This window comes from Bubalus bubalis, chromosome 5 (genome assembly GCF_019923935.1).
Source record: "Bubalus bubalis isolate 160015118507 breed Murrah chromosome 5, NDDB_SH_1, whole genome shotgun sequence".
Lineage (NCBI taxonomy): Eukaryota > Metazoa > Chordata > Mammalia > Artiodactyla > Bovidae > Bubalus > Bubalus bubalis.
This window is the reverse complement of record NC_059161.1, coordinates 98,631,865-98,654,601: the sequence shown is the minus strand read 5'-3', so window position 1 is coordinate 98,654,601 and position 22,737 is coordinate 98,631,865. Positions and strand designations below refer to the sequence as shown.

The 22,737-nt window shown below is 40.7% G+C and overlaps 1 protein-coding gene across 1 annotated transcript in view; it reads right to left on the bottom strand.

Moving 5' to 3' along the window:
• The window catches only part of INTS4 (integrator complex subunit 4), a 111,264-nt gene that overhangs the window by 6,319 nt on the left and 82,208 nt on the right, over positions 1 to 22,737 (bottom strand). Inside the window, exons 16-21 of the mRNA XM_006077388.3 lie at positions 21,613 to 21,706; positions 18,442 to 18,522; positions 15,904 to 16,034; positions 6,969 to 7,028; positions 4,449 to 4,608; positions 4,089 to 4,232 (exon numbers count right to left, since the gene is read on the bottom strand). Coding sequence (XP_006077450.1) covers positions 4,089 to 4,232; positions 4,449 to 4,608; positions 6,969 to 7,028; positions 15,904 to 16,034; positions 18,442 to 18,522; positions 21,613 to 21,706 — 670 coding nt within the window. The remainder of the gene's footprint in view (positions 1 to 4,088; positions 4,233 to 4,448; positions 4,609 to 6,968; positions 7,029 to 15,903; positions 16,035 to 18,441; positions 18,523 to 21,612; positions 21,707 to 22,737) is intronic.

Below are 22,737 nucleotides of genomic sequence, written 5' to 3'. Positions count from 1 at the left end.
AGAGCTCTCAACACCGAGGGGAGCTTCTCAGCTATCTGCTAGAGGGCCTGTCACTGCACAGTGTACAAGTGAGCTAAAGGAACAGATGAAGCACATCCTAGAAGCACACAGGACCTGGGCTTTGGGAATATACTGATGGGGTGAAGTTGGGACCGCACAAGTCTTTCAACTACGAAACTCTGGGGAGGCATGTCTCAGCCCACCTGCCCCATAGTCTCATCGGTCCAGAAGTGTTGGGGCATGGCAGCTGAGCTGGACAGTGCTTTCTTACTGTCAGAGCTGTCCAACGACTGAGCAGTGAGTTCCCCATCTTCCAACCTATGATGGCATTCAAACCGTTTGGCCATGCATGTAGTAAAGCTACTCTGAAGGTGATTTTTCAGTAGAGTCTAGCAGATGAACCTTAAACAATCTACCTGCGATCACATTTATGCGCAATTGGTCAGTGAACTTTTTCCAGGAACAATGTGAAACTGGTTCTCAACCCTGGCTGCACATTAGAATCACCTATGGGCTCTTTATTTTTTCTTTTTAATTGGAACCTACGAACTCTTAAATAAAAAATACCGGTACTCATGAGTTCTACTCAAGATTCTGACTTAAACTGGTGTAGGTTGAAGCCTGTGCATCAGTACTTTTTTTTAACACATTCTGAGTAATTCGAATGTGGACCTAGGGTGAAGCTAATGTTGGGAGTGAGAAATAAAATACTGCCTGCCATTTCAATAAGCAAAGGATTTTGAGCCATCAGGGACAGCAGCCACCCTCCAACCGTGAGCCCTGAGAGAACACAGGGCGGAAACAAGGAATGCCCACCATCTAGCAGTCATCAGACTGCAGTCACACCCATGGTACAGCCTGAGGAAACTCAGGATGAGAAAACACAGCATGTTGGCCCCAGACAGCTGAGGTGCATATCAAAGGAATGATTTCAGCAAGTCCAGATTCTTGCATCTTCCCAGTTACAGAAAAGCGCTAAACTCCTTGAGATATTTAGTTTTCTTTTACGAACAGTAATCTTTCATTGTGACTACCTGGTGTTGTTGCAAAAATTCCTGTATAACCTAGTTTCCCCCACTTCCTCTTCAGAACAGTTTTCTCAGCATTAATCTGAGATGGTATCTCCCAGGCCTGAAGCCCTAAGAACATCCGCTCAAAAAAGTAACCAAACTCTCCAATTCTAGGTTGTGCATTATTTTTTCAGTCGACAGGGCAAAACAAAAAAAGCTGCAGCACAACTTCACAGCAGCTCAGAATTAGTTCTCTGTAGGTCTCATAATTTATAATAATTCCGGATGGAAAGCCAGAAGATATTTTTCCTCTACTGTCACCATAGGCAAATATTACCATCTCCAGGGCCTGATTCATCCTTATTCTCTTCCAGGAAGCTGACCCTGCCTGCTCCAAGCTACTTTTCTGTACTTACTGCCAGTGTTTATTCATATTCCCTCTGCCTGGAATACCTCTATCCTTTGCTCTTAATCATCCTTTCAGACCTCATCCATGTCACAGTATCTCAACAAGGTCTTTCTTTTCTTCAGCCACAAATTAAGGGTTTCTCCCATTGTATTCATTATATTAATATCATACTCAGTGGCTTGCCTGGAGGACCCTGGCCTCCTGCTTGACTGTAAAGTGCTTTTGTTCAGCTCACGAGAGATACTTTGTCCTGGCCCACCTTTGAATAGGAGAGAATAACACACCCTTCTGAAGGCTGGCCATTCCCTTGGAGATGTTTTGCAAGACTGAAGGCCCTTTCACTTTACCTCCCCACTGCATCTCCTTCTCTATTCTGCCTTTTGACTTTAGTTCCTCATTGCTTCTTTCTAATGTTTAAAAGAACCTGGCATCCAGTCCCCAATAAGATGGTTATCTTGAGGCACTAGCCTGCTATCTTCTTGGTTCTCAGCTCCCCGATTAAAGTCTCTTCCTTGCCTCAACACCTCGTCTCTCGGATTCATTGGCCTGTTGTGCAGTGAGCAGAGCCGTTAGGGGAAGCACGTTGACTGAAACCGCCCACCCTGGCCAGGCACCACAGTAAACATTTGCATGAGTTGTTTAGGACAGGAGGTCCTGGTAAGGAACACGGAACTAATAGGCCACCACCACCTGCAAGAGTTGGGGAAAGATCAAAAGGAGACACCACATGTCCAACCATCTCCCAGAATCCTCAATGGTATCCATCGTGGCTGAACAAGGTGGGCACCACCATGAAGGATTCTGAATCAGAATGACTGCTAAAGACAACCCAGAAACTAATCCCATCACCAAAAAACCCAAGACTGCGAGCCACAAGGGAGAGCTGTTCTCCTGGGTTCCCTGACCCTACTGCTCTCCACCCGGGCACCCTTTCCCAATAAAATCTCTTGCTTTGTCAGCACATGTGTCTCCTCAGACAATTCATTTCTGAGTGCTAGACAAAAGCCCAGTTTTGAGCCCTAGAAGCGAGCTTGGACTCGGTAACATATATATTTTTTAAGCATACTGCTGAATTTTTTATAGAAGCCAAAAATTGGAAATAACCCTGGAGGAAAGGAAAACTAATTTCCCCTCTACCCTTCTAGGTTCTTGTCTGAGACTCTTCTATAATAAAGGCAGATTAACAGGAGAAAAACAGAAGTTTAATAACAAATACATACATATATATAAATGTATATATATAAATACATCTCTATATATAAATACATCTCTATATATAAATACATCTCTCCTAGGAGAGACCTAGGACAACTGAGTCACCCCTTAAAACTGCCCAAGCCATCACCTTAAATACCATCTTCAGCTAGACCAAAAAAAGATGCTGAAGAGAAAGAGAGCCTGTCACAGGAGGCCATCAAGTAAAACACAATTAACAAGGGTAAGTTGTCAGGCAAATTTAAGTTGGCATACTCTCCACTGATATGAGCTTCTAGAGATTAGTCTTCCAGGTACTAAGAGGGAGACATCTTACAAATGGAGATTTCCCTTATAAACGTAAATTTTTCTCTCAAAAAGGGCAACTCTACTCTGTTTCCAGAGATTCACCTGTGTCTACAGACTCTCAAAAATAATCACTCCAAAGAATCTTTGGGCCCAAAAGACTTATTTTGGGTGTATGTTCTGTACACCTTCATCCCCACCTTTGAAACTTCTAAGAAGCTTCACAATCTAGAAACTGAGTCTGTTAAGTCAGTCCATTATCTTATTGAACCAGTCTTAGTCTTGAGAACAGATCATTTTAAAAGTTGTGTCTCATTTCAGGAGGTTGTGTTGCAAGTGGCTCCCAAAACTAGATCTATGTTGTCGGAACAGGCTGGTATTTAATAAGAAACCATAATATTCTTAATTCATCCTGTACCTGTCTGAACTGATGGCTGAACTTCTGTTTTACAACAGCCTGTCCACTTGTCTGTCTCCCACTGAAACTAAGCATCCTGAGGGCAGGAATTCTAATTCACTTGCCTAGCACTTAGCAGGTGCAACAGAGTAAACATTATTGCATGGATGGAAAGAAGGAGGGGAAGGAGAAAGGACGGAAGGAAGAAGGGAGGGAAACAGTAAATGGGTAGGACTCCTTTGGGGCTCAACTACAGAATGTTACAAACTGATTACTGTCTATACTGAATCTCTCCCATCTCTAGTGCATCTATCTAACTTGGGAAAAATACTCCCTAGGACTGCTTTTTCCCCCACCCATAAATTTTATTCACCAAGCTGACCTAACCACAACCTGCATGAATTTGCTTATTACAGTTTGCTTATAGTCCTAAAAATACCAAGTCTTAACTTCACACTGTAAGAACAGAAGGGGCCCTGCCATTTAATGAACCCATAGTGGGGACCAAGGATTTTTCATATTAATGCATCATTTCAATGTTACCATTCCTACTTGTTAGTTGTAGAACCTGAGATGCAGAGTTTAATGTAACCTGCCCCAAACCATATTCAGCAGTAGAGCTGGGAACTGAGCCCAGGCTCTCGTCCATAAAAACGTCTCTTCCCTCTCCCCAGTTTCTGTCCCTCAGGCAGAGATTATAGGGGGTGCTAAAGTGAAAAGTTCCAACACAAAGTCAGTTTAGAAACTCCATGGGAACCCAAACCGGACAGACCTGGACCTTCACAGTGCTCTGAGGGTCCTGCACGTGTTCCAGGGTTGCATCGACATCCAGGGCCACCACCAACCCCGACGTAAACCTCAAAGGGTTGTCTGACTCGCCTGCTGGCTCAATAATGGTGGCGGAGGCTTTGTGGATCTGTAAACAAGAAGAAAATACGATTCTAAAGCCAGGTCATCCCTGCGCAACAAAACATGACCTCCTTAACTAATGGATGGACATATGTTAGTCAAGCAGAAGAAAGGCCTGAACTCAGCTGCTCCACTAAGTCAAAGAAGATCACCAAGATGAGCAGTTTTGATTCTTTGGATAGACTTGCCCTGAAGGGGTCAAGATACTGACACAGACACTGACCTGCTCTGGAAGGGGGAGGTGTAGGAAGGTGCTCTGCCGCAGCATGGCCTGCAGAATTTTGACCACTTCTGCGGGTTTGGATGTCATGAGTCGGGGCATGAGGTCAAGAAGTCTGTCCACAAAGCTGTCCTGCAGGTGGGGCAAATCAGCGATGAAACACCTGAAGGAACAAACAGAAGCAGCTCGGAATTCATTCACCACAGGCTGATCCCTGAACTTCTGCCAGGCCCTGAGGTAGGAAAAGTGATGAACTGGAGGAGTTCACGGTTCCTGAGGAAAGTCATACACCTATATAATTAAGCTGCAGTGATAAAATCATCATAATAGCCTTGTTTATTAAAATGTGCCAGGCAACCTCTTGAGTGTTTTATACTATCTTATTTAATCTAGCAATCCTGTGCATTGTTAGAAATATTATTTTTGTATCATTGATTCATTAATTAATATAAAAAATATGTTTAGGCCTTACCAGGTAGTAGGTACTATTCTGGACACTGGGGACATAAACAGTGAGCCAAAGAGAAGAAAAAGCCTGTGGTTTTTTTTTTTATAAGTTGAGTAATTTAATAGTATATTCTCAATATGCAAAAAATCATTTTTACTAGTCAATACAGCTTTCTAATTTGATCTTTTTTAAAATGTTTTATTTTTTTAAAAAGCCTGTTTTAATGGAGCTTATAACCACTGATAAGAATGCTGAGACTCAGAGAGGATAATGTTGTACTGAGGCTTAAAAAAGTTAAGTAACTTACTCCCAGCTCTGAATGATTCCATGGTACTTTGCTTTGTAAAAGGAGATAGTTAAAAAATATTTCACTGAGAGGGTGACATCAATTCTGGGACTCGGAGGCTGAATTAAGGAAGAATGTACAGCTCTTAACAACACATTCTCCTCTGTGGCAAATCAGGGCTGTCATCTTTCCAAAAATCTCCTCAATCCAACTATGCAAAAACAGACTCTCCACCTTAAAGAATCTAAAACTATGTTTAACTAAATCAGTTTGCTGTACACCAGAAATTTATACAACATTGTAAACCAATTATACTTCAATTAAAAATAAAAATCTAAAACCAAAAGTAAGGCAGGGACTTCATAGAGATTTGAAGTCAGGTTCTAAAGAGTCAAGCTAGACTGTATTATTTACTAGAGAGTAGGGCTTCCCTGATAGCTCAGCTGGTGAAGAGTCTGCCTGCAACCCGGGAGACCTGGGTTCAATCCCTGGGTTGAGAAGATTCCCTGGAGGAGGGCATGGCAACCCACTCCAGTATTCTTGCTTGGAGAATTCCCATGGACAGAGGAGCCCGGCAGGCTACAGTCCATGGGGGTTACAAAGAGTCAGACACAACTGAGCGACTAAGCACAGCACAGCATAGCCCCTACTGGTGAGGGTAGTACTGCAACCTAGCCCTATAGGAAGCTGCTGCTGCTAAGTCGCTTCAGTCGTGTCAGACTCTGTGTGACCCCATAGACGGCAGCCCACCAGGCTCCCCTGTCCCTGGGATTCTCCAGGCAAGAACACTGGAGTGGGTTGCCATTTCCTTCTCCAATGCATGAAAGTGAAAAGTGAAAGTGAAGTCGCTCACTCGTGTCCAACTCTGAGCGACCCCATGGACTGCAGCCTACAAGGCTCCTTGGTCCATGGGATTTTCCAGGCAAGAGTACTGGAGTGGGGTGCCATTGCCTTCTCCATACAGGAAGCTATCATCATCCAAATGAAAAAAGCCTGAAAAGCAAAGAGTCCTTCAAACCTGTAGAGTCAGTTTTGGTAAAGTTCAGGGGGGTAGGAACAAGGAGTGGAAGAATGAAACGTTAGATTTCAAAAGTATTACATCTGAAATTCTTATAAATCCTTCCTAGTATAGTACAGGCAGCATACCACAGGTCTGGTCATTACTTTGACTGCTACTGTTTCACCAAGCCTTCCACTCATCGACTGCATCAGTTTTAGCCAATTAACTTCATAGAAAATCCTCAGAAAATATATCTAGGCTACAAAATAAAAGTTACCTACAGAATTATGGAACAATATTTTGTAGATAAGAGGGAAATACACCACTTTCAGAACCATGGTGAAAAAAATAGACAAGTTGTGACTTTGAGTTTTTCCACATAATATTTGTCTTTTTCTGGCCCAGCTGAGTGTTTAATCAAAACACTCAATAATTCCTGATGTTTTTATTATTATGCTGTATGTTTAGCTAACTTAGGAAGTTTACACACCAGTAAAGAAAATACAATTATCTCTCAGTATTTGTGGCAGATTGGTTCTAGGACCCCTAGCACATACCAAAATCCATGGATGCTCAAGTCCTTCACATAAAATGGAATAGTACAGCCAGGCCCTCCATATCCATGAATGCATAAGCCACTGATACTGAAGGTCAACTGCATACAAATTAGGGCACACGGGCTACATGGGCTAAACCAAAGATTCTGGTTGTGATCACTCCTGTTTCCCTATAAATGCAATTCTGTATATAACCAAGATTTAATAAGCTAGAAAGTGATCAAATACTTACCTCTGAAAAAAGTCCACTTCCTGTAAAAATTTTTCACACATTCCAAATAAGGGGTCAACTCTGTAGAAGAGAAAAAAACAACAAAACAAATAAAAACCCATGTTATTTGAAATCTGAGAACTGAGTAGTAAAGACCAAAGTCCCAGAAACTGAACCTACATGGAAAGACAGTGAGCATGTTACACTGTAAAAATTCTATTTCTCTTAAAGGACTCCTAAAGGACCTACAGGGAAATATTCGCCAGAATCCCAAACCCAATTAAAACAGTGCAGTGCTCATTGACTCAATGAATAATCAAAATCAAAGACTATCACAGGCACACTGGGCACCAGATTCGGTTTGGATATAGGACAGGAGCACAGCTTATGGGCAGTGCAATGTCACATTCTTCCGCTGCAGCAGTCCATGCAGCAGCCCATGAAGCAATCCACAGAGCTCTCTGGGAGTTTTGACAGCTCAGGTTCAAGGAGATGAGAGCTACATCAGGCCAATGTGGAGGCCATTTTTATGGAGAAACTTCATGCCTCATAGGTGCTAATATCTCTTGAAGTAACCTACAGTTATACCTTCCAGGGTACCTAAAAGGATATGCTCAGTTGCAAGAATCACTGCACTCAATGAAGGCCAAAGCCTTGGCATCTGCGTCAGGTAATTAGAGTTCACTGATAGTTCCTTCTTGTTGTTGCTGTTTAGTCACTACATTATGTCTGACTCCTTTGCAAACCCATGTACTATAGCCACCAGACTCCTCTGTCCATGGAATTCTCCAGGCAAGCATACTGGAATGGGTTGCCATTTCCTTCTCTAGAGGATCTTCCTGACCCAGGGATCAAACCTGAGTTTCCTACATTGGCAGGCGGATTCTTTACCACAGAGCCATCTGGGAAGTCCAATAGTTCCTTCTAGTCTATATGTAATTTTCCTAGAGATCATTTTTACCACAGCAGTGTCATCTAGTAATAGAGTTGATGTGATCAGGTTTCCGGGAAACAGACTTGGAAACCAAAGGTCACATTCTCATGCAAAATGGAAAAAGATTTTGTTACTACTTTGCACACAGACATAGACTATATTCTTTCCTCTCTATCTTGATTTCTTTGGCCTCACAGTACTTTAAACTTAAATGTATACCTAATTAAGCCCAGGCAATATGCCAGGTCAATGTAACTTACTAATCAAAGAATAGATTTTTCCTTTGATCTTTGTGCACTTTTTTTCTTGTAATTTTTACATGGAATGTTCCATTTATTTTCATTAATACATTATTATTTGAAGGAATACAGCTCCAGTGAATAAAAAACACTCTTTCCTTATATAAAAACATGTAAGAGGGACTTCCCTGGTGGTATACTGAATAAGAACCCACCTGCCAATGCAGGGGACATGCACAACTACTGAGCCTGTGCTCTAGAGATCTCAAGCCACAGCTACTGAAGCCCACATGCTGTGCCGCAACTACCGAAGCCCGGACGTCTAGAGCCTATGCTCCACAACACGAGAAGCCACCACAATGAGAAAGCCCACTCACCGCAACTAGAGTAAGCCCTCGCGTGGCAACAAAGGACCAGTACAAGCTAAAAAAAGGGTAAGAGTATGGGCTCAAGGTTCTTAATAATCCAGTTGAGTCTTTCTACTAAACCATAAGCTCCATGAGAGTAGGGGCTTCATATTATTCATCATGTATTTCCTGAAACAAGCAGCTCTTCAATAACAATTTGTTGAATGGATAAATAAATGATAAATGGCAAATGGAAATGTATTCTAAAAGCAACATTAATCTGAATTATTTTCCTAAAAAGTCTGTAGCACTTGAGTCTCCCTTAACTCTGAAAAACTACCAGAAGTAGAACTGAAATTTGCTAGTGAGGTTAACCAACCAAAGATCACCAAGGATGAGACAGCTAGAGAGGAGAACTCCAGTTAAGTAGAGACTGAACTGAAAGCAAGTTAGCCAAGTAGTACCTTTTTTGGCCTGCTTACATACAACCAGTTTGGAGAATTTCCAAGCAGTAAAATATGAAAAGATTTGAGAACTCTTCCCAAACTCCCAAACAGAGTAGTTAGCCTCACCTACATGATACATGAAGTAGGCCTCTACCACTAAGAACCCCCCACTTTCAGTGTAAGAGCAAGGCCCACTAGGGAAAACCAAACACTGACCTATAACTGTTAGGCAAGCCTATACCAATTACCAATTTAAACTGGTCTAAACTTTCACTTATAAGTATAAAAACACAATGAAAAATTACCAGATGTTATAAGGATCATCAGGAGCTATCAAGAAAACCAAGAAGACCTCAATGAGATAATATCAGGGCAAGAAAGCACAGAAACCTTTTTTAAAAATTCTAATAAACAACCTCAGTAAGACTCAAGAGAAGATTTGAAACAATATTGCAATCATAAAGCAAGAAAAACTGCTAAAAAAAGGTACAGAAATAAACAATAATACTGAAATCAATTCAACAGTTGAACACTAGAAGGAAAAATGAGGAAAACTGAAATGGTAAATTAAAAGAGTATGCTGAGGAATTTACTCAGAATACAAAATAGAAAAAGAAACTGAAATTGTAAGAGAAAAGATACAATGTAGGAAAAATAGAGCCAGATGATACAATATCCAGTATGACAGATTGAAGCGGATGGAAGAAGAAGTAAATAAAGAAATGATAGAGGGAGAAAAATTTCAAGATAAAACAGAGCTAAGGAGTATATCAAGGCTGTATATTGTCACCTTGCTTATTTAACTTATATGCAGAGTACATCATGAGAAACGCTGGACTGGAAGAAACACAAGCTGGAATCAAGACTGCCGGGAGAAATATCAGTAACCTCAGATATGCAGATGACACCATCCTTATGGCAGAAAGTGAAGAGGAACTAAAAAGCCTCTTGATGAAAGTGAAAATGGAGAGTGAAAAAGTTGGCTTAAAGCTCAACATTCAGAAAACGAAGATCATGGCATCTGGTCCCATCACTTCATGGCAAATAGATGGGGAAACAGTGGAAACAGTGTCAGACTTTACTTTTTTGGGCTCCAAAATCACTGCAGATGGTGACTGCAGCCATGAAATTAAAAGACGCTTACTCCTTGGAAGGAAAGTTATGACCAACCTAGATAGCGTATTCAAAAGCAGAGACATTACTTTGCCAACAAAGGTCCGTCTAGTTAAGGCTATGGTTTTTCCTGTGGTCATGTATGGATGTGAGAGTTGGACTGTGAAGAAGGCTGAGCGCCGAAGAATTGATGCTTTTGAACTGTGGTGTTGGAGAAGACTCTTGAGAGTCCCTTGGACTGCAAGGAGATTCAACCAGTCCATTCTGAAGGAGATGAGCCCTGGGATTTCTTTGGAAGGAATGATGCTAAAGCTGAAATTCCAGTACTTTGGCCACCTCATGTGAAGAGTGACTCATTGGAAAAGACTCTGATGCTGGGAGGGATTGGGGGCAGGAGGAGAAGGGGACGCCAGAGGATGAGATGGCTGGATGGCATCACTGACTCGATGGAGGTGAGTCTCAGTGAATTCCGGGAGTTGGTGATGGGGACAGGGAGGCCTGGCATGCTGATTCATGGGGTCGCAAAGAGTCGGACACGACTGAGTGACTGAACTGAACTGAACTGAAGACTTCAAAGTCCCACTAAAGGTCAGTAAGAACAAGGAAAGTAAACACATACCTAGACATATTCAGAAATTTCTGAATTCTAAAAAGAAAAGTTTACAGCTTTGAGAAAAATAAATTAACTACAAAGGAAAGAGAATGAAACAGACATAGCAATATTAAGTTCTGAAAGAACTCCATTCATGTATGAGAGCAAAAGAAAGTTTTAGATATGCAAAGTCTCCATGAGTACACTGCTAGGCTAAGTCGCTTCAGTCGTGTCCGACTCTGTGCGACCCCATAGACGGCAGCCCACCAGGCTCCCCCGTCCCTGGGATTCTCCAGGCAAGAACACTGGAGCGAGTTGCCATTTCCTTGTCCAATGCATGAAAGTGAAAAGTGAAAGTGCAGTCGCTCAGTCGTGTCTGACTCTTAGCGACCCCATGGACTGCAGCTCACCAGGCTCCTCCGTCCATGGGATTTTCCAGGCAAGAGTACTGGAGTGGGGTGCCATTGCCTTCTCCGCCATGAGTACACTGCTGCTGCTGCTAAGTCACTTCAGTCGTGTCCGACTCCGTGCGACCCCATAGATGGCAGCCCACCAGGCTCCGCCATCACTGGGACTCTCCAGGCAAGAACACTGGAGTGGGTTGCCATTTCTTCCCCATGAGTACACTACTTATGTACTTATTCCGAAAAACAATTACTAGTGAATGTGTTCCAGTCAGATACACAGTGAATTAGAACAGGGAATTTTAAAAGGCAACTGTGGGGACTTCCCTGGTGGGCCAGTGGCTAAGATTCTGAACTCCCAATGTAGGCGGCCTGGGTTCCATCCCTGGTGAGAGAACTAGATCTCACGTGCTAGAATTTAAAGATCCTGCATGCAGCAACTAAAACCAAACAACCAAATAAATAATTTTTTTTAAAAACATAATTGTAGTACAAAAACAGGAGTGGTGGGCAAGTTGGAGCTAAATAATTTTGACAATGTACTTATAAAGACTGATGCAGATTTTAATAAAGAATTCATAAAATAAGACATACATGAAAAACTGTAATTCAATATATTGTATAGCACAAGGAACTATAGCCATTATCTTGTAATAACTTTTCATGAAGTATGATCTATAAAAATAGTGAATACCTGAAACTAATACTGTAAATCAGCTGCAATTTAAAAAAAGGATAATCTGAAACTAAATTCTAAATTATTTAACAATGTGAAACTAGCAAATAAACTTGTATTTTGATTAAATGTGGTCTTGATAAAGGTGATCATGAATTCTATTTTTAATGCTAATAAATATAAGGTCTGCTGCTAAGTTACTCCAGTCGTGTCTGACGCTATACGACGACCCCATAGATGTCTGACTCTATACAAGCCCACCAGGCTCCCCCGTCCCTGGGATTCTCCAGCAAGAACACTGGAGTGGGTTGCCATTTCCTTCTCCAATGCGTGAAAGTGAAAAGTGAAAGTGAAGTCTCTCAGTCATGTCCGACTCTCAGTGATCCCATGGACTGCAGCCTACCAGGCCCCTTCGTCCATGGAATTTTCCAGGCAGGAGTACTGGAATGGGGTGCCATTGCCTTCTCTGAATATAAGGTCAATCAATTTATTAAAAATGAGTAAAAATACTATTTATACAACTAAAAAGAGCTAACATATATTAAGGGTTTATTCTTAATGTGTCAGGCAGCATTTTAAGGGCTTTACATATCCTTACAATAACTTCATGACAGAGATCCAGGTACTATCATTGCCCCGGTTTAACTTACAGAAAACAAATGGAGAGACATTCTTAAGCACCTTGCCCATGGTTACTAAGTTTGCAAATTGTGGAGTTAAGATCTGAATCTAAGCTATGAGGCACCCTAGCCCTCTGAACCAGTAGTATGTTCTACTGCTTCTAATTTGAATAGCTTAAAACCTGAATAGTATAAAACCTTCAAACCCCTGGAAGAAGAGAGAAACAAAACAATCAATCCAGCAAAAGTCAAGGAAAAAGAAAAAGTAGCAGGAACACATACAAATGGAAAATATAAAATAATATATTATGAGGGACTTCTCTGGCGGTCCAAAGCAGGTGGCGCGGGTTTGATTCCTGGTCAGGAAACTAAGATTTTATATGCCACACAGAGCAGCAGCACAGCCCAAAAAAAATGAGTAAAGACCAAATATATTGGAACCTTATTAATGACATGGAAACATGAAATATATTGCTGGATGAAGTAAAAATAAGGCACGACAGACAAGTATGTTATGATTCAATCTATATTAAACACACATACTTATAATCTAAATGGACGGTTAGGTGTTTTACAATGGGTAGATTATAGAGAACAGAATGTTCATTTAATCTGCAATATTTAAATGTTTACAATAATTGTATATAAACTGAAAAGGAGATCCATTTTCTTTAAATAAAAAAGTGTAGATGCTATCACAAGCACTTATCTTTTCTCAGCTACAGTTGGCACATAGCAGGGATTTAACATTTGCTAAATGAATGTATGGCTATCTCTAAGACTGAGGCACCACCTGACCGTATCAGGTCACCATCAAGAGAAGCAAAGAAATAAAACAACACTCAGAATGTTCTTCATAATGTGTTTTTAGGTGCTTACTTAAACACTCATATATTTGTTTCTCTACATGATTTTTAGGCTAACACAACTAGTGGACTGAGCATCAAATGTGTCTTCTGTCTGATAACAAGTTCCCTAAGTACATATTCTATGAAACCTATGGTGCCAAAGATGCACTTTTATCAAACACCAAGAAACAAAAAACACTTTGAATCAAACTATAGCACATCATCAAAATATCTGATTTCAGAGAAGTTAAAATTTTTAAATGAACACTTCAGAATCAATGAAATATAGCAACATAGCAATTCTCATTCTCAGAAAGTCTAACAGCTATCATTATAATGAACTCTTACTATGTACCAAGTACCATGTTAGTGCTTTTACACATTTTACCCCATTCATTATTCATGGCAGAAGACATTATGAAGAGGTGGCAAGAATACATAGAACAACTATACAAAAATGATCTTCATGACCCACATAATCACGATGGTGTGATCACTGACATAGAGCCAGACATCCTGGAATGTGAAGTCAAGTGGGCCTTAGAAAGCATCACTACGAACAAGGCTAGTGGAGGTGATGGAATTCCAGTTGAGCTATTTCAAATCCTGAAAGATGATGCTGTGAAAGTGCTGCATTCAATATGCCAGCAAATTTGGAAAACTCAGCAGTGGCCACAGGACTAGAAAAGGTCAGTTTTCATTCCAATCCCAGAAAGGCAATGCCAAAGAATGTTCAAACTACCGCACAATTGCACTCATCTCACGCTAGTAAAGCAATGCTCAAAATTCTCCAAGCCAGGCTTCAGAAGTACATGAACTGTAAACTTCCAGATGTTCAAGCTGGATTTAGAAAAGGCAAAGGAACCAGAGATCAAATTGCCAACATTTGTTGGATCATCGAAAAGCAAGAGAGTTCCAGAAAAACATCTATTTCTGCTTTACTGACTATGCCAAAGCCTTTGACTGTTTGGATCACAATAAACTGTGGAAAATTCTGAAAGAGATGGGAATACCAGACCACCTGACCTGCCTCTTGAGAAACCGATATGCAGGTCAGGAAGCAACAGTTAGAACTGGACATGGAAAAACAGACTGGTTCCAAAAGGTCAAGGCTATTGTCACCCTGCTTATTTAACTTCTATGCAGAGTACATCATGAAAAACACTGGCCTGGATGATGCAGATGACACCACCCTTATGGCAGAAAGCAAAAAAGAACTAAAAAGCCTCTTGATGAAAGTTAAAGAGGAGAGTGAAAAAGTTGGCTTAAAGCTCAACATTCAGAAAACTAAGATCATGGCATCTGGTCCCATCACTTCATGGGAAATAGATGGGGAAACAGCAGAAACAGTGAAATACTTTATTTTTGGGGGCTCCAAAATCACTGCAGATGGTGACTGCAGCCATGAAATGAAAAGACGCTTGCTCATTGGAAGAAAAGTTATGACCAACCTAGACAGCATATTCAAAAGCAGAGACGTTACTTTGCCAAAAAAGGTCTGGCTAGTCAAGGCTGTTTTTCTAGTAGTCATGTATGGATGTGAGTGTTGGCCTATAAAGAAAGCTGAGTGCCGAAGAATTGAACTGTGGTGTTGGAGAAGACAATTGAGAATCCTTTGGACTGCAAGGAAATCCAACCAGTCCATCCTAAAGGAAATCAGTCCTGAATATTCATTGGAAGGTCTGATGTTGAAGCTGAAACTCCAATACTTTGGCCACCTGATGTGAAGAACTGACTCATTTGACAAGACCCTGATGCTGGGAAAGATTGAAGGCGGGAGGAGAAAGGGACAACAGAGGATGAGATGGTTAGATGGTATCACCAACGGACTTGAGTTTGCATAAACTCCAGGAGTTGGTGATGGACAGGGAGGCCTGGCATGCTGCAGTCCATGGGGTTGCAAAGAGTTGGACACGATTGAGCAACTGAACTGACTGATTCTTCATGGAAACCTTATGAGACAGATGCTGTCATCATTCTCATTTTACAGGTAGGGAAACAAGGCTCAGAGAGGCTAAAAAAAAAAAAAAAAAAAAAACCCTGTCTATAATCAAACAAGGAGTAAGTAGAAAGGTCAAGATTTGAACAAAGTAGTCTCACAGCACCAGACCGTCTCAAAATTTGTCTTTACTGCCTAAGACAAAGCACTAGTCCCTTCAGAAGAGAAAACAAAATGGTTCAGGCACGAAATTCTTAAAGAAATCTATCAGGGATCATATAGTACACTTTGTTGCCAGATGAAATCCTATGTTCTGCTATAGGAAATGGAGAGCCACTGAAGGGTTTTGCCAGGGATCTAATATGATATAAGAATGGAATTTGGAATATCTCAAGGAATAAAGAGCTTGCAATATCCCTTAGGTGAAAAGTAACACTGCAAGTGTTAGTCCCCAGTCGTGCCTGACTCTCTGTGACCCTATGGACTGTAGTCTACCAGATTCCTCTGTCCATGAGATTTCCCAGGCAGGAATACTGGAGTGGGTTGCCATTTTCTTCTCCAGGGGATCTTCTGGAGATCTTCTATCTCTGGGTCGAACCCAACCCAGGGATAGAACCCAGGTCTCCTGCATTGCAGATGGAATCTTTACTGTCTGAGCCACCAGGGAAGCCCATCCCATAGGTAATCCTTCCTAAATATAATTTCATGCATCATTAACCTTGGTGAGATTTCTGAATGTATTTTTAGGTGTCTTTAAAAGGACTGGGCGACCCTTTTTTTGCCAACCACACATCTTACCCTCGAGCAGTCCGTGCTGTTACTATAAGTTGCAGGGCTTTGGCCTGTAGCCTCATGTGATGGATAATCACCACCTGCTTGTTCTCCACGCCACTATACATGAACTCCATTTTGTAGGTTTCTTCCATGATCTATAAGGAAAACAGCAGCACAGAATTCTGAGTGAAACCAGATCTGACCAGAGTTGTTTTTTTTTTTTTAAGGCCTAAGCTTTAATTCTGATCTGAGATTTTTAAGTGCCTATGTTTATAGAAATTGATATAATTTCAGAGAAATTAATATTCACGTTAACAGAAATTTTTAAGTCTTGTGAAAAGAGAATTACTTTGTCAATTAAAATAACAAAGTCATCTGGTAATATTATTCAGTTGATGACATAAAGATATGAAAGTTTACACACTTAGATAAAACTGTAAAGCACTGCTTGTAACTCTAAAGGAAATTCACTTCGCATGGCAGCAAATGGATATATATAGAACCGTAATCTTCAAGAAAGGCCCTCAAGAGTTTAGTATCAGGAACCATTACCCAGCTGTTAGTCATCCAGTCTGCTCCATGAGCTGGGTCTGTCAGAGGGATTTTACGGAGGGAATCAGTGCAGAAAACAGTATCTGTGACCTCAGCTCAAGCCCAGTGCATCTTAAGCTCTTGTTCTATTCTATCCAAGGCAGCGACTCCCTCTAATGATGTTTCTCTTTCCCTTCTGTGGTTTTTGAAGGCATTGAGTCGGAAAAATGACTCCAGGTTCTCCTACAACTGACAGTAAGGTATATTTCCAAATAACACAGTGCCTCAGTTTCCCTAACTGTAAATGCAGAAGAAACAGCACCAACATAATAAAATTTAAAGGATTAAATGGGGCATGGAAGGTGCTTAACACAGTAACTGTCACATGAAAGTGCAGTATTAGTCATTCAGTCGTGTCTGACTCTCTGTGACCCATGAACTGTAGCCCGCCAGGCTCCTCCGTCCATGGGATTTTCCAGGTAAGAATACTGGAGTGGGTTGCCATTTCCTTCTCCAGGGGATCTTCTTGATCCAAGAACCGAACCTAGGTTTCCCATTTTGCAGGCAGACTCTACATCTGAGCCACCAGGGAGCCCAAATGTCGCATGGAAATGGTAATTCTTTTCTCTCTTCCAGATTACTGCTTCCTGGTCCCATCCCTCCCAACATGGCCCATCTCCAGTCTGCAGTCATTAAGTTCTACTCCCCTACAAGCCACATGGTAGGTCTGAGAGGGGGACTAGATTAGAGATCAAGCAGAATAGTGGAAAGAAAACAGACTTTGGGTATCAGAGGATCTGAGGTCAAGTCTCTGATTTACTACCTATAGCTCTCTGACTATAACCTTGCTGAGTGCTGTTTCATCTGTAAAATGGACTCAATTCTTACTTACTCCTACCTAACGGGGTGTGTGTGTGTGTGTGTGTGGACTCAATACTTATTCCTACCTAATGGGGGGTGTGTGTGTGTGTGTGTGTGTGCGCACACGCACACCATGCAGCTTTCAGGATCTTAGTTCTCTGACCAGGGACTGAACCTGTGCCCCCTTTAGTGAAAGCACAGAGTCCTAACCATTGGACTGCCAGGGAAGTTCCACCGAATGGGATTATTATGAGGATTAAGTAAAATAGACTTGAAATCATTTAGTGAACTATAATGTAGCAGTCATAGTCACCATCATTATCTTCCAATTGGGTCATAGTTAGTCATATACAAACTTACTGTTAGGAAGGCATGACCCAGAAGAGCAAATGCCATTACCCAAAAATGAAGGGAAATTGCTCAAAACTAGGAAGAAAGACACTTAAGGCAAGTAAAATTAAATTCTACTTAATAAACTGAGGAGAAACGTAGGGACCTTTAAATATTCAAGAGATGGTTAAAGAAATGAGAGAGATGGTACAGGCTGAAAATATAGATAACCTCGAAATGAGTTCAGCTACATTTTCAGATGAAAGACTCATGATATTATTATTCAATTTTAGCATATCTGAAATTTGTTGTTGTTTAGTCACCAAATTGTGTCCAACTCTTTTGTAACCGCATGGATTACCAGGCTCCTATAGCCCACCAAGCTCCTCTGTCCATGGGATTGCCCACGAAAGAATACTGGAGTAGGTTGCCATTTCCTTCTCCAGGGGATCTTCCCTACCCAGGGATCAAACCCGCATCGCCTTCATTGGCAGACAGATTCTTTACCACCGAGCCAACAGAGAAGTCCCCATTTCTGGAAATACAAATTAATAATATTTTAGAACACAAAAGAAATCTTAGAAATCAGAGAGATTAAGTAACTTGCTCTTAATCACTTAGCAAATTAGAGGCAGACATGGGAACAGAACCAAAGCCCCCTGACTCAAAAGCCGGTGCTGTGTCCCCTAATTATGCTGCTCCTCGTATCACTATCTTCTGTCACAGGCTGGAAGTGGGGAGCCACAGCAGAGCCTTGTGAAGTCCTCTGACTCTAACTAACTTAGAGAACACAATTTCTGGACAAATACCTATCTGAGGAGAAGGTCTCAATAAGCTTACCTGTTTTGCTGCTGCTGAGGCCAAATCACTCTGCTTCAAATATAAAGGGGCGGCCACATTCCACAGCTTTTCCTGCAGGGCCTAACAAGTCAGCAGAGGATAGAACCAGAGGTCATAAAGACTGCATATCATTTGAGACTTTAGAGTTTGTTTTACTTTGAAAATTTACTGTGTACGAGACAGCAAAAGAGACACTGATGTATAGATCAGTCTTATGGACTCTGTGGGAGAGGAAGAGGGTGGGGAGATTTGGGAGAATGGCATTGAAACATGTATAATATCATGTATGAAACGAGTCGCCAGTCCAGGTTCGATGCACGATACTGGATGCTTGGGGCTGGTGCACCGGGACAACCCAGAGGGAGGGTATGGGGAGGGAGGAGGGAGGAGGGTTCAGGATGGGTAACACAGGTATACCTGTGGCGGATTCATTTCGATATTTGGCAAAACTAATACAATATTGTAAAGTTTAAAAATAAACAAAACAAAAAAATAAAAAAAAACAACAACAACAAAAAAAGAAAATTTACTGTGATCAAGACCCCCTCTCAGTCTTACTCTTTTAAGCCAAAGTAGAGACCAATGATTTGGGCCCAATGCAATCCTCCCCCATTCAATTCGTGGCCCAAAGACCCCATGCCCCAGACCATAGCTTTGCAAGCAAAGTGCAGGAGACATGAAGGCCTTATCACAATGTCCAGGCAAGCTAGGCTTCTGAGGTCTGGGACCTCCTGATCTCAAAGCCCATTGACTACCCTGACAGCCCAGACCCTTCTTCCTTGACTTGATTCCTTTTTCTTTGCTCTATGCTCACTATCTGTGAATACCCCTATCACCTGACCAACATACTCAAATAAAAAATCAAGAAGCTTTCCTAGATTCCTCGCTAACTCTCTATATTCAAAACTATCACTTATAGCCACGAATTTTACCTTTCATCTCTCTCCTCTCCTATCCATCCATATGGCATCTCATCTAAACCTCTGCTATAGTCTCTTATTTTCAGTCCTTCTTAATTATAGACATACTGACAGTTCAGAAAACCTAGACTTACACTGTCCAATAGAAATATAATAACGTAAGCCATGGATGTGATTTTATATTTTCTAGTAGTTACATCTTTGAAATTAAAAAAAAAAGACAGAAAAATAACAATAACCAAAAAATGTAAAAAGAGACAGGTGAAATTAATTTATCAATACAGTTTATTTAACCCAGTATATACACTATGCAACCAATAGTTTAAAAATTATTAACGAGATAGTTCACATTTTTTCATACTAAGTCTAAGAAATCCAGGCTGTATTTACACTAACAGCACATCTCAATATGAACATTTAAAGTGCTCAACAGTTACACGTACCTGGTGACTATCAGACAGCGGCAAGTCTGGAGTATTAACATAGAAATTTTTAAATTATACTACTAAATCATACTACCACTAACAGAGTTACTGTTTTCGAATATTTGCTTCCAATAATTTCTCATATACATGTTTTTTATATAGTTGTAGTTGTAGAAATCAGAGTAATTTTGTATGCTTTTTGGGGTGTGTGTGCGCTAAGTCACTTCAGTCATGTCTGACTCTTTGAAATTCTATGGACTGTAGCCCACCAGGCTTCTCTGTCCATGGAATTTTCCAGGCAAGCATACTGAAGTGGGTTGCCATTTCCTCCTCCAGGTGATCTTCCTGACCTAGGGATCAAACCTGTGCCTCTTAGGACTCCCGCATTGGCAGATGGGTTCTTTACCACTAGCGCCACCTGGGAAGCATTTGGGTATATAACATTATATCACATTTTGAAGTAATCTCTTCTCTTTTACTACTAAAGAAAAGTAGATTCTTTTCAAAGGCCTTTTGGTATTCCAATGCAGAAGATAGCAAGCCAAGGAAGAAGGAAGAAGACCAATGTTGACATGGCACTCACTATGTACCAGACAATAGACCAAGGGTTTTCACATGCTGCTTGCTACCAATTCTTACTTGGGTAGAGTAATTATTAGCCTTGTTTTATAGAAACTTATGCTTCCCTGGTGGCTCCGATGGTAAAATGTCTGCCTGCAGTGCAGGAGACCTGGGTTTGATTCCTGGGTCGGGAAGATCCCCTGGAGAAGGCAATGGCCATCCACTCCAGCACTCTTGCCTGGAAAATCCCATGGACGGAGGAGCCTGGTAGGCTGCAGTCCATGGGGTCACTAGGAGTTGGACACAACTGAGCGACTTCACTTTCACTTTCTATAGAAACTTGGAAAAGCCAAATAACTGTGCAAAGGGACATAAAGGAACTTTGGGGGATAACAGAAATGTTCTACATCTTAACTGTGCTAGTGCTTACAAAGGTACATATATTTGAATGAATCTATCTAGCCAATTTAGGACTGTTTAAATCCCAACCTACTTCAGTGTACACATCCATTTTCACATGTATACATACACCTAATCACCCTAAAATCACATATCTTACAGTGGCTAATAATTTCTGACTCCTCCATTTATTCTGACTTTGGTCAAATATCACTAACAGCTTTGAAGACTAACAACACTTAGAACTAAAGCCAAGGTAAAGTTTTATCAAGTGAGAGGGCTCTCCAAAATCAGAAGTCTGAATTAACAGCAGAATTCTGCTGCAGAAGCTGACAGCTATTGAGCTAGTTTAATTGGTTTTCAACTCAGTAAACTGAAACAGGCTTTTGGTACTAACTTGCTACACACACACACACACACATATATATACATGTAATCTAACTACCTACTATGAAATGCCAGCAAGTTGGCCCTTTTAAGAGCAATGAAATCAAGCTTTGACTAATTTGACTTTGACAAAATGAAATTAGCATTACAAAAATATATATATGTTTATATAAGATCTTTGCTAATCAAATTATTTAAAAACAGTTAAAATCCTTGGGATTCTAATGCAACTGATTATCCAATCTGCTCCAATTATATAATAAAAGAATTCTCCCAAATTAAAAAATTAAAATTCCTATATGAGTTAACAATTCTTTAATTAGAGACAAATGTAATTATACTTCAGAGTACATAATTTCCCCATTGCTAAGCAGTTGCATAAGACCATATATTTTTCCACTTAAGGCCTCAAACACTGCTGAATCCATTAAAGCACATTCTTAGCATCATATTCAAGAACAAAATGGATTCAAACTAACCTTAATGAGAAGAAGTTGACACCTAAGATAGGTAGCAGAGAAGTCAGCTACTCCCGCCAATTCAGACTGAAGTTCTCCAAGCCTTTGCAGATCCCTGCCATAAATAAAACCCCAAGTCAAACAGAGAATAAGGATAATGACAACAATTAAAGATCATGTCAAAAGCATTTACCATTTTATACCTAGTAAATTGATTTAAAAAAAAAAAATTTAAATGACAGAACCCAGTGCTGAAGTGGTTATAAATGAAACTGGTTCACTTACATTTTGATAGCAGTTTAAGTTGATATAATTTTTCTGGAAAGTAAAACCAAAAGGCACACATATAATCAAATAATTTGATAAGTAGTTTTATCCTGAGCGATAGCAGGGAAATATTATCCTGAGAGATAGCAGGGAAATATTCAAAACAAATGAAATGTTTTATGCCCCACAATATTCACTGTTGTATGGACTATTACAGTAAAACACAGTAATTATTTAAATAGTTAATGGTAGAGGAATTATTAAATAAATTTCTGTACATCCAGTCAATGGAATATTCTACAAGCGTTAAAATATAATATGGTAATAAGGTATATGATCTCAATTATATAAAAACTATACACACACACACACACACACACAAGAAAAAGACAGCAAACTGTTTTCTGGATAGAGGAATTAGGGTGTTTTTATTGCCTTCTCCCAACTATGCTTTATTTTCCAAATGTTTTATACAATGCACAAGTATGTTTTATATCATCAGAAAAAAATTTTTTAAGTATTGTAGCAGGCTCTATTGGCTGCCTACCTAATTTATGCTCTGCTGCTGCTGCTAAGTCGCTTCAGTCGTGTCCGACTCTGTTCGACCCCATAGACAGCAGCCCAAGAGGCTCCCCCATCCCTGGGATTTTCCAAGCAAGAACACTGGAGTGGGTTGCCATTTCCTTCTCCAATGCATGAAAGTGAAAAGTGAAAGTGAAGTCGCTCAGTTGTGTCCAACTCTTAGCAACCCCATGGACGGCAGCCTACCAGGCTTCTCAGTCCATGGGATTTTCCAGGGAAGAGTACTGGAGTGGGTTGCTATTGCCTTTTCCGAATTTATGCTCTACTTCTTCCTAATAATGTGAACCCTTCCTACTT